Here is a 13171-nt window from a genome sequence, read left to right on the forward strand (position 1 = left end):
AGCAACTAAAACCTAGGAAGGGTCACTGGACCCGAATGTTAACTTGGATTTCTCTTCACAGATACTGCCAGACCCGCTGAGCGTTTCCAGCAACTTTTGTTTTGTTTCTGATTTTCAGCATCTGCAGTTATTTTGGTTTTTAAAATCTACAAATGTTTGAGATATAAAAACGTGTTTTATGTAACTGAGTGATTAAGGGAGACTGATCAGTTAATGTTTACATCTTAGTCACTTCAATTTCACTTTATTCTAGATCGAGTTGTTCATTAACAAATTAATACTTCTGGTTCTGATACCAGTTCAGAGAATTTGGGATAAATCAAAACTGCTTTTTGCCATTATAGTCAAACTAAAAAGTGAGAGTCCATGTCCATCTTCAGCTGAAGTGAAGTGCAAAGATCAGACAGCTATGAGAATGAGACAGTATGCACAGTAGAACAGTAAAATTCTGTAATTGTACTCTGTATGATGCACTTGTTTTGAGCCTCACATTCATCAAATCAGTCTCATTGGCTGTGTTTATTACTCAGCAAACTCCAAAATAATGGTGCTCATTGTTTTATTTTCTGATAATGGATATTAACACATCTAACACATGATTTTCAAATTTGTACAGACAATGCATGTGAGTTATGCATTCATAACTAACCTTGGCAACAGTTCCAGGGTTTAAAAAGGAAAAAAACCCAGAAAACTGTTGTTGGTCTATTGTTAAATTGAAAACTTGTTCATGGTTTCATAAATCTGTGTAATAACTGAAAACTTGAACAAGATCTGATGTGTTGTTTCTTCACTGATGTGGAGATATGAGAATAATTCAAGTTGTTTCAAATTAATGCCAGGTCAGGGATTTTTTTGACGTATTGGGCTTATTTGTGAATATTTCAACAACAAAGCAAGGAATGAGAGAATGACCTAAGACATAACAGCTGAAAAATCTAGAACAAAAAGGTTATTAAAACATATACTGAAAACGCTGTTCATTCAAAGCTGCATTATCCATGGGTGCAGCACGTTTCCTGAATTTCCTTCCTAGTAGATTTGAGATTTTGGGTCTTTATGCAAACTCATCAATTTTATTTTCTGTCTTAATGTCCTGTATATTTCTAGCATTTTCTCTTTTGGTTAAAGATTGTAAGACTTTGATTATGTAGAATTGATCCTGTGTTACAAGTGGTGTACAATCAATTATGTAACCAATTGGAAAGTGAGTTTTAGGATTGTAATAGTCAGCACATAGAATATACATGATTTTGGTTAGAGTCATGGAGTCATAGAGATGTATAGCATGGAAACAGACCCTTCGGGGTATCCCAACCCAATCTAGTCCCACCTGCCAGCACCCGGCCCATATCCCTCCAAACCCTTCCTATTCATATACCCATCCAAAAGCCTTTTAAATGTTGCAATTGTATCAGCCTCCACCACTTCTTCTGGCAGCTCATTCTATTCACGTACCATCCTCTCTGTGAAAAAGTTGCCCCTTAGGTCTCTTTTATATCTTTCCCCTCTCAACCTAAACCTATGCCCTCTAGTTCTGCACTCCCCCACCCCAGGGACAACCCTTTGTCTATTTATCCTATCCATGCCCCTCAAAATTTCATAAACCTCTATAAGGTCACCCCTCAGCTTCCGACCCTCCAGGGAAAACAGCCCCAACCTGTTCAGCCTCTCCCTATGGCTCAAATCCTCCAACCCTGGCAACATCCTTGTAAATCTTTTCTGAACCCTTTCAAGTTTCACAACATCTTTCTGATAGGAAGGAGTTCAGAATTGCACACAATATTCCAACAGTGGCCTAACCAATGTCCTGTACAGCCGCAACATGACCTCCCAACGCCTGTACTCAATACTCTGACCAATAAAAGAAAGCATACCAAACGTCTTCTTCACTATCCTGCGACTCCACTTTCAAGGAGCTATGAACCTGCACTCCAAGGTCTCTTTTTTTTCAGCAACACTCCCTAGGACCTTACCATTAAGTGCATAAGTCCTGCTAAGATTTGCTTTCTCAAAATGCAGCACCTCGCCTTTATCTGAATTAAACTCTATCTGCCACTTCTCAGCCCATTGGCCCATCTGGTCAAGATCCTGTTATAATCTGAAGTAACCTTCTTTGCTGTCCACTACACCTCCAATTTTGGTGATATCGGCAAACTTACTAACTCTTATGCTCACATCCAAATCATTTATGTAAATGAAGAACATTTGAAGTCGTAGATTCATAGAGATGTGTAGCATGGAAACAGACCCATTGGTCCAACTCGTCCATGCTGACCAGATATCCAAACTAATCTAGTCCCATTTGCCAGCACTCTTTGGCCCATATCCCTCTAAACCCTTCCTATTCATATACTCATCCAGATGCATTTTAAATGCTGCAATTGTAGCAGCCTCTACCACTTCCTAAGGCAGCTCATTCCATAAACGCATCGCACTCTGCGTGAAAAAAGTTGCCCCTTAAGTCCTTATTATCTTGTCCCTCTGACTAAACCTATGCCCTGTAGTTCTGGATTCCCTCACCCTAGTGAAAAGACTTTGTCTATTTATCCTATCCATGCTCCTCATGATTTATATCACCTCTCAGCCTCCAACACTCCAGGGAAAACAGCCCTAGCATATTCAGCCTCTCCTTATAGCTCAAACCCTCCAACCCTGGCAACGTCCCTGCAAATCTTTTCTGAACCGTCAAGTTTCACCACATCCAATAGGAAGGAGAACAGAATTGCACACAATATTCCAAAAGTAGCCTAATCAATGTCCTGTACAGCCGCCACATGACCTCCCAACTCCTATACTCAATGCTCTGATCAATACAGGAAAGTATGCCAAACATCTTTCTGGTAATATTCCAATATAATATTAATTTCTTCTTAAACATAATATCCCTGCAACTAGAAGATTGGTTACACAATATGTATATGTAAGTCATTGCAGTATGTCATATAGCTGACTTCCCAGAGAAGTTAGAAATGAGGAGTTAATCTTTCTTCTCTGTATGTAGTGCCATCACATACAGGTACTATTAATACGTGGTGCACTTGAAATCTGGCAGTTGAATGGCAACACGTAAAGCTGCGCCTGTACATTAAAAAAACTATTCAGACTTGCATTTAAAAGAATTTAGCATATTTTAGAAACTGGTTTAACAACTGAAGGATTTGAAGTGCTTCATTAAATATAAGCCTATAATAAGTTAAATCTGTCAATCCAAAAGGTGGTTTTGAGATTTAGATCATAGAATCCCTGCAGTGTGGAAACATGCCATTTGACCCAACAAGTCCACAACAACCCGCCGAAGAGTATCTCACCCAGACCAATTCCCCTACACTATTACTCTGTTTCCCTAACTAATGCACCTAACCTACACATCCCTGAACACTATGGGTGATTTAGCTGGCCAATTCACCTAACCTGCACATCTTTGCACAATGGGAGGAAACCCAGGCAGGGACAGGGAGAATGTGCAAACTCCACACAGAAAGTCACCCGAGGCTGAAATAGAACCTGGGTCCCTGGCGCTGTGAAGCAGTAGTGCTAACCACTGAGCCACTGTGCTATCCAAATGGATTGTAGGGAGCTGAGCCGCATCTTGTGAACATACATTTAATCAGGTGTTTGGGAACTCCGTCAACTTTCCACCTCCTCTCTAATTAAGTCCCTAGCAGGAAGGTTCATGGATGGCCTTCCCACCTGATTGAAACCCTTAAATGGGAAATGAGTGCCCACTTAAGGGTCTCATATGACAGCCGATGGGTTTACATGGATATATTTTTACAACCGTACAAATTAGGAGCAAAAATGGATTGCTTGGTCCCTTGACCCTAGTCTGTCATGCAATAAGATCATGTCTGATCTGGTTTTAACTTCCACTGTATATTCCTGGATATCCCCATTAATCTTTCATCCCATTCCGTCCTCTTTTCATCAACCTATCTCTGCCTTAAAGCTATTTAAAGATTCTGCATCTACTGGTTTTGAGGAAGAGTGATCCAAACAATCAGAACGCACACGTACCTACACTGGATCCCCTAATGATCCCTCCACAAGAGGAAATGCCCATTTGACATCCACACCATCAAGCTGGACGTTTCTAAAGTCAACATGTTACTATGACCTATCCATGTGGGAGTAAAGATTGATTCTTGTGTCCTGAGCACTTTTTGTTGAATATGCTCAAATGTTATATATAAGCCTATGTAAAATCATTTTGAATTCTTGCACTAGGCTCATTAATTTGCATAATGTTAATTACCATTCTCTTTGATACTTTCTTACTGCTCTTTTTAGTTATCTTCTACACCTTTTGTATTTTTAAGAATATATTATTCTCACTTTTATGCCTAATTTGTCAATCTTGTTTATCCTGTAAACTCTCAATCCAGAGCAGCTCTGCCTTTGATGGATATATTAAGACCATAAGAAATAGGAGTGGAAGTAAGGCTATTCAGCCCATCTCTCCATGGCTGATAGGCATTTCCATGCCACTTACCAGCACTCTCCCCATATCCCTTAATTCCTTCAAGATTAAGAATTTATCAGTTTCTGCCTTGAAGACATTTAATGTCCTGGTCTCCACTGTGCTCCGTGGCAGTGAATTCCACAGGCCCACCACTCTCTGGCTGAAGAAGTGTCTCCTCATTTCCGTTCTAAATTGACCCCCTCTAAATCTAAGGCTGTACCCACGAGTACTAGTATCCCCACCCTACAGAAACAATTTCCCAGCGTCCACCCTTTCTAAACCATGCATTATCTTGTAAGTTTCTATTAGATCTCTCCTCAACCTTCTGAACTCTAACGAATACAATCCCAGGATCCTCAGCCATTCATCGTATGTTAGGCCTACCATCCCAGGGATCATCCTTGTGAATCTACGCTGGACCCACTCCAGTGCCAGTATGTCCTTCCTGAGGTGAGGGGCCCAAAACTGGACATAGTATTCCAAATGGGGCCTAACCAGAGCTTTATAAAATCTCAGTAGCACATCACTGCTTTTGCATTCCAACCCTCTTAAAAATAAATGACAACACATTTGCTTTCTTAACCACGGACTCAACCTGCAAGTCAACCTTTAGAGAATCCTATACTAGCACTCCCAGATCCCTTTATACTTTGGTTTATGAATTTTCTCAACGTTTAAAAAATAGTCCATGCCTGTATTCTTTTTTCCAAAGTGCAAGACCTCGCATTTGCTCACATTGAATTTCATCAGCCATTTCTTGGACCATTCTCCTAAACTGTCTAAATCTTTCTGTAGCCTCCCCATCTCCTCAGAACTACCTGCCTGTCCACCTAACTTCATATCATTGGCGAACTTTGCCAGAATGCCCCCAGTCTCTTCATCCAGATCATTTATATATAAAGTGAACAGCTGGGGCCCTAACACTGAACCCTGCAGGACACCAGTTGTCACCAGGTGCCATTCCGAAAAAGAACCTTTTATCCCAACTCTCTGCCTTCTATCAGACAGTCAATCCTCAATCCATGTCAGTAGCTCACCTCAAACACCGTGGGCCCTCACCTTACTCAGCAGCTTCCCGTGAGGCACCTTATCAAAGGCCTTTTGGAAGTCTAGGTAGATAACATCCACTGGGTTTCCCTGGTCTAACCTACTTGCTACCTCTTCAAAAAATTCTAGGAGGTTTTTCATGCACGACCTCTCCTTACTAAATCCATGCTGACTTGTCCTAATCCGACTCTGAACTTCCAAGAATTTAGAAATCTCATCCTTAACGATGGATTCTAGAATTTTACCTATAACCGAGGTTAGGTTAATTTTCCATCTTTTGTCTTGATCCTTTCGTGAACAAAGGGGTTACAACAACGATTTTCCAATCAATGGGACTTACCCTGACTCCAGTGATCTTTGAAAGATTACAACCAATGCCTCCGCTATTTCTTCAGTCATCTCCCTCAGAACTCTAGGATGTAGCCCATCTGGGCCAGGAGATTTATCAGTTTTAGACCTTTTAGCTTATCAAATACTTTCTCCTTTGTAATGGCCACCAATGTCAACTCTGCCCCTTGACTCTCCTTAATTGTTGGGATAATACTCATGTCTTCCACTGTGAAGACTGACACAAAGTATTTATTAAGTTCTTCAGCTATTTCCTTATCTCACATCACTAGCCTTCCTGCATCAATTTTGCCTCGTGTTTGTTTCTTATATTGAAAGAAACTTTTACTATCATTTCTAATATTACTAACTTTTCTTCATATTTGATCCTCTCCTTATTTCTCTCTTTGTTATCTCTGTTTGTTTTTCTAGTCTTCCGAATTTTCTGATTTCCCAGTGCTCTTTGCCACTTTATAGTGATACATTTCCTGAGTTCCTTCATCAGCCATGGATGTCTAATTCCCCCCCGATAATCTTTTTTTTATTTGGGATGAACCTCTGTACTGTGTCCTCAATTACACCAGAAACTCCTGCCATTGTTGCTCTACTGTCTTCCAGTCTCTGCTTCCAGTCAATCTTCATCAGTTCCCCTCTCTTGCCCCTGGCGACTGACTGTGTGGAGTTTGCACGTTCTCCCCGTGTCTGCGTGGGTTTCCTCCGGGTGCTCCGGTTTCCTCCCACAATCCAAAAATGTGCAAGCCAGGTGAATTGGCCATGCTAAATTGCCCGTAGTGTTAGGTAAGGGGTAAATGTAGGGGTATGGGTGGGTTTCGCTTCGGCGGGTCGGTGTGGATTTGTTGGGCCGAAGGGCCTGTTTCCACACTGTAATGTAATCAAGTAATTACCTTTATTTAACTGGAACACCATTGCATCCGATTTTGCCTTCTCTCTTCCAAACTGCAGACTGAACTCTACCATATTTTGATCACTGCCTCCTAATTGTTCCCTGACTTTAAGATCCTTTATAAAGTCTGGCTCGTTACACAGCACTAAGTCCAGAAAAGCCTGCTCCCTTGTGGGCTCCATCACAAGCTGTTCCATAAAGCCATCCTGTAAGCATTCCATGAATTCCCTTTTTTTAGATCCATTAGCAACATAATTCACCCAGTCCATTTGCATATTGAAGCCCCCATGATCACCGTGACTTTACTTTTCTTGACATGCCGTATCTATTTCCTGGTTTATCTTGCGCCCCTGGTCCTGACCACTGCGGGGAGGTCTGTACATTACTCCATTTATGTTTTTTTTGCCTTTGTCATTTCTCAACTCCACCCACACAGACTCCACTTCATCTGACCCTATTCATTTAATGCCATAGATTTAATTTCATTCTTAACTAACAGGGCCTCCCTCCCTGTCTTTTCGATAGGCTGTAAATCCTTGGATGTTTAATTTCCAGTCCTGAACCCCCTGCAGCCACATCTCTGTGATGCCTACCACATCATAATCATTTATGATGATTTGTGCTGTTAATTCATCTACTTTGTTTTGAATGCTTCGAGCATTCAGATAAAGCACTTTAATGTTAATTTTGTTATCCTCATGATTTTCATCACCTCTACCTTCCTTTTTGCTTCATTCCTAGTCTGTCTTGAACTTAAACCCTGCACGCATGCTAACCTGCTGCTTATCTTTCTACTTAACTCCATACTCCCTGTTGCTTTCCCTTTCCCTTTCCCTTTCCCTTTCCCTTCCTCCTCGACTCACAAGTTTAAAGTCTAGTGACCACCCTATTTATCCTTTTTGCCATCGGTACAGATCGCCCCGGTTCCAAAACTGATGCCAATGTCTCATGAAATGGAAATCCTCTTTCCCACACCAATCTCTTAGCCATGGGTTTACTTCCCTAATTTACTTATCCCTATGCCAAATAGCACATGGCTCGGGCAGTAATTCAGAGATTATGACCCTCGAGGACCTGTTCTTCAATTTCTTTCCTAGTGTTTGATATTCCCCAAACAGGTCCTCCTTCCTAGCCTTGCCTATGTTGTTTGTGCCAGCGTCGACCACAACAACTGGTTCCTCCTCCTCCTGCTCCAATATCCTTTCAAGCCATTCGGAGATGTCCTGCACCCTGGCACCGGGCAGGCAACATACCATGCGGGACTCCCGATCCGGCTTGCAAAGGACACTATCTGTCCCCCTAATTATAGAATCCCCTATAACAACTACTTGTCTTTTTGCTCCCCACTCTTGAATGACCTTCTGCACTGTAGTGCCGAGGTCAGCTGGCTCACTCTGTCCACAGCCCTTTTCCTCATCCATACAGGGAGCAAAAATCTCATACCTGTTGGACAAGGTCGAGGGCTTAAGGCTCCTCCACTCTTGAGCTCAGAATCTCCCTACCTACCTCACTTCACACTTTACAACAGTCACACCCTGATCACTGACTGAATTTGAATTACTTAATCTGCCAGATGTGACTGCCTCCTGAAACAAAGTGTCCAGGTAACTCTTCCCCCTCCCGGATGTGCCGCAGTGTTTGAAGCTTAGATTCCAGATCAACAATTCTGATCCGGAGTTCTTCCAGCAACCAACACTTGCTGCAGATGTGGTCACTGCCGTTGACAATGGGATCAGCCAGCTCCCACATCATACAGCTACAGCACATCACCTGTCCATCCATTTCTACTTATTTAATTAATTTATACAAATTTATGAGTTAAACAATTGTTAGTACTTCTCTATGGTCTTATTCAACTAACCAATAGTAAACTTTTAAACAATCACACAAAACACAAGAAATATCAATTGAAATGCCTTACCTTTGCAACACACGAGAGTCTTTTTTTTGGTTAGAGGAGGAGGGCAGGTGGGAGACACTACACGTGTAGTGTCTTGGGATATATTGCTTTTACTGAGTTGAAATGTGTTTAATTTGAGCCACTTATAAGTACGAAAAAATTCACATGGGTTAACTATTTTGACTGACGTTTTTTTCCAAGCACTTAATGGTAGGATGATTCTTCAATCCTGTAAGCAAGTTATACCCCCAGTTTTTAGTTTGTGTTTGGAAGTTATTTAGCTTTGGGGTGGTTCTTTGCTAGTTTAAAATCACCAGTGCCCATGGTTTACAATGTAAATAATCTGAGGCATTCTTTGCAACTGAAGAATGGATGATGTGAATAACGCAGTGAGAAGAGCGTTGTTGTGAGATTGGTGCTGTAATAAGTCATACAATTAAACTCAAATAACAAACTTGACTTCTCACCTATCTTACACCCTACTGAGTGTCCTTAGTGAAAAAGCAGTGTTTGATGACGGGCAACTGGGCATGTTCTAGTGTCAACGAATGCAGTCAAATTGAAAATAATTTTCATTTCTGACCAATGACCATGTTCATACATAACCAGCTTCATAAATAATTTGTAAAATTCAGATGCTGAATCAAAGAAATAAGGCATGTCAAAAATGGTTGCTATTTAATTCAAAGAATAACTGAGGCAAGAAGACTTCAAATTTGATTCTTAGTCTTGAGTTCGTTAATCTCTACTGTTTTGGCATTGGGGATATTTCAACAGTCTTACTCATTACAGGTAGTGATGTGAAAATAAGCTGATCTGGCAGGGATTCTTGACAGTGAAGTCTACGTATGCCAACATGAGAGAGGAAAGAAAAAAGAGAGAAGAGAAAAATGAACTCTCAAGATAAATGAAACTTTATTATGTAACCTTGATAACCTTCAATTGTGTTAAAGATTATATTTATACCTTCAGTACTCATGGCCGAGAAAGTATCTCCTTTGGTTCTTTGTTATTCAGCGATGACTGTGTATTAACACTAGGATAGGATGGCTTTAGGCTCAGCTGTGATGCTTTTTAACATGAAATTTCTTGTGAAGTTCTGTGTTCACGCATGAGCAATGAGTATTTGGTTGATGAACCTGTTGACTTTTGTGTCCTATGAAGCAATGTGAGTCAACAATTTGAGGAGAAGAGAACATCACTAGATGTTGTCATTTTAAGAGCTCAATTTGCAAATGAGCCAAGTACCTAGATATTATCACATGCCTGCAGGTTCTCTGGATATTATTCTGTATTATATATATATTGTTTTAATTGTAAATAAATTCACCAGAGATAGACAAGTAAGAGAAGTCCTTGTACCTTGTTTATGTCATATTTGGCTAACAAACAATGTTGTTATGTTTGCAGTGTCAAAAGATTTTCTGATTAAGTAATTGTCAAATGTGCTCCTTATATGTTTATTAAATAAAATTAATTTAGTAATATTTCCATGGAATATTCTGAGAATTTTGTCATTTATAATTTTACAATTTTTCTAGGTCTGGCTGGAAAGATTTTAGATGCCATTGAAGAACGCGGATTTAAATTTACCGCATTTCAATTGGTAAGATGATTAATAATTTTTGTACAAAAACTGTGTGTAACAGTAATTTTGTGTGCAAAATTGTATAAGCTACTCTTAGTTGGGAGATTTTTCTGGAAATTAATGCCAGGAACTTTTGGACCTAAAGTGGCTCCTGTACCATTGCTTTACAAACTCAATTGTGATTTGGTGATCCTCCATGTTCCTTGCTAGATTTCATCTGTTTGGATGCAGTAGGCTGTGAATGGCTATATTGAGCCAGGAGGTGCCAGCCCATATCCCCATACCATCATCCTCTGAATTTTTTTTGGAAAAGGAACGGTAGAAACATAAAAGGTAGGAGCAGGAGTAGGTCATTGGTCCTTTGAGCCTGCTGTGCCAGTTAGTACAATCACAGCTGAATATCCAACTATGTAGCCTCTTCCTGCTTTCTCCCCATACCCTTTTATCCCTTTAGCCCATAAAGTGTGAGGTGCTGCATTTTGGGAAGGCAATTCAGGACAGGACTTATACACTTAATGGTAAGGTCCTGGAGAGTGTTGCTGAACAAAGAGACCTTGAAGGGCAGGTTCATGGTTCCTTGAAACTCTTCGATTAGATTACTTACAGTGTGGAAACAGGCCCTTCGGCCCAACAAGTCCACACCGCCCCGCCGAAGCGCAACCCACCCATACCCCTTCATTTACCCCTTACCTAACACTGCAGGCAATTTAGCATGGCCAATTCACCTGACCTGCACATCTTTGGACTGTGGGAGGAAACCGGAGCACCCGGAGGAAACCCACACAGACACGGGGAGAACGTGCAAACTCCACACAGTCAGTCGCCTGAGCGGGAATTGAACCCGGGTCTCTGGCGCTGTGAGGCAGCAGTGCTAACCACTGTACCACCGTGCCGCCCACTGAAAGTTGAGTCCCAGGTCAAAAAGGCATATGGTATGCTTGCCTTTATTGATTGCATTGAGCATAGGAGTTGAGAGGTAATGTTGCATCTGTACAGGACATTGGTTAGGCCACTTTTGGAATATTGTATGCAATTCTGGTCTCCTTGCAACTTGTGGAACTTGAAAGGCTTCAGGAAAGATTTACAAGGATATTGCCAGGGTTGGAGGATTTGAGTTACGGAGAGAGACTGAATAGGGTGGGGTTATTTTCCCTGGAGTGTCGGAGGCTGAGGGGTGACCTTATAGAGGTTTATAAAATCATGAGGGACATGGTTGGGATGATTAGCCAAGGTCTTTTCCTGGGATAGGGGGGTTCAAAACTAGAAGGCATAGGTTTAGGGTGAGAGAGAAAAGATATAAAAGGGACCTAAGGAGCAACTTTTTCAGACTGAGGGTTTTGCGTGTATGGAATGAGTTACCAGAGGAAGTAATGGAGGCTGATACAATCACAACATTTAAAAGGCGACTGGATGGGTATGTGAATAGGAAGGGTTTAGAGGGACATGGGCCAAATGCTGGCAAATGGGACTGGATTAATTTAGGATATTTGGTCAGCATGGACAGTTGGACCAAAGGGTCTGTTTCCATGCTATACAGCCCTATGACAATATTGAACTCCTTATTAAAAACAATTCAATGTTTTGGACTCAGCTGCTTTCTGTCACAGAGAATGCTACAGGCTCCCCATTCTCTGGGTGAAAATGTTTCTCCTCACTTCAATCCCAAAAGGCCTACCCCATATGCCTTTCCTAAAAAAGGATTATACCCAAAATGTCATCTTCTCCACCTCCTGCTTGTCTACTTTGGATTCCAGCATCTGCAATTTTTCTGTCTCTACCCCATATCCTTAGCCTGTGACTATATTTAAATGCCACGTGATGGAAGTATCGTGGCAGCTATCTAGGAATCCAGGTTGATCGGTTTTTGTGATCATATACATATTGATAAGGTTGTGATTGTCAGAGTGCTGAAAATAGAGTTTGGAGGAGAGGACCCTGTATTTGGGCAAAACTGGCCTTTGAAGAGAATCCCACTACACAATAATTTTGACCGTTATCCAATTTCTCATCTATATATTGCTCCTCAGTGTCGTCATTCAGAAACAGTTTCCACTTGTACATTGATGATGCCCAACTCCTACCTCATTTACCAGCTCTCTTCCTGTCTCCAGTGATAGTGATCTTTTGTGCTATTTGTCCAACATCCATTGTTTAAAAAGATTTCTCCAATTTAACGTTTGCAAAATTAAAGCTACTATTTCTGTAACAATCTCCATTTCCTACCCACTGATTCCATCCCTCCCTCAGCTGTTTTCTGAAATTGAATGACATAATTCACAGCTTTGATGTTTTATTTGGTCCTGAGATGAACTTCCGACTATATATCTGCTTCATTGTCAAGACCAACTGTTTCTACCTTTGTATTGTCACCTGTCTTTGACCTGCCTTGGCTCTTCTGCTGAAACCCACACATATATCTTTGCTGCCTGTGGACTTGATTAATAGAATGCTCTCTTACTGACCTTCCATTTTCAACCCTTCATAAACGTAAACTCATCAAAACCTTGGATGTGTTCTAATTCGCACAAAGTCTAATTTGTCTATCACACCTGTCCATGCTGACGTACATTGAATTCCAGTCACACAATGTCTCAGTTTTAAAGTTTTGATCCTTGCTTTAAAATTACTGCAGAATCTCAACCTTCTAATTCCCCCCGGTCTACAACCCTCTGAGATTTTTGCAATCATCCACTTCTGGTTTCTTGCTCAAACCCAGTTTCAGTCAGCTGTACCATCAGCTACCTATTCAAAATTCCTAGAATTCTTTCCATAATTTCTTTACCTCTCTCTTCTCTTTTTAAGAGGTTCTCTAAAAGCTAGATCTTTCACCACCTGTCTTCTCAATATTGCTTTCTGTGGTAGATTGTCAAACTATTTGTTAATGTCTGTGTGAAGGAGATTGGGATGTTAATGACATTTCATAAATATGTATTTACTGCAATT

At 40.9% G+C, this 13171-nt stretch overlaps 1 protein-coding gene across 7 annotated transcripts in view; it reads left to right on the plus strand.

Annotated features, from left to right (window-relative positions):
- nme7 (NME/NM23 family member 7) overlaps positions 1 to 13171 on the plus strand; it is a 140129-nt gene that overhangs the window by 69215 nt on the left and 57743 nt on the right. For all 7 annotated transcript variants that reach the window (XM_043700894.2, XM_043700893.2, XM_043700896.2 and 4 more), the window contains exon 7: positions 10182 to 10246. In XM_043700894.2, coding sequence (XP_043556829.2) covers positions 10182 to 10246 — 65 coding nt within the window. The remainder of the gene's footprint in view (positions 1 to 10181; positions 10247 to 13171) is intronic.

This window comes from Chiloscyllium plagiosum, unplaced genomic scaffold, assembly GCF_037043375.1.
Source record: "Chiloscyllium plagiosum isolate Xiang-an unplaced genomic scaffold, Cpla_swu_hap1 HiC_scaffold_12, whole genome shotgun sequence".
Taxonomy (NCBI): Eukaryota; Metazoa; Chordata; class Chondrichthyes; order Orectolobiformes; family Hemiscylliidae; genus Chiloscyllium; species Chiloscyllium plagiosum.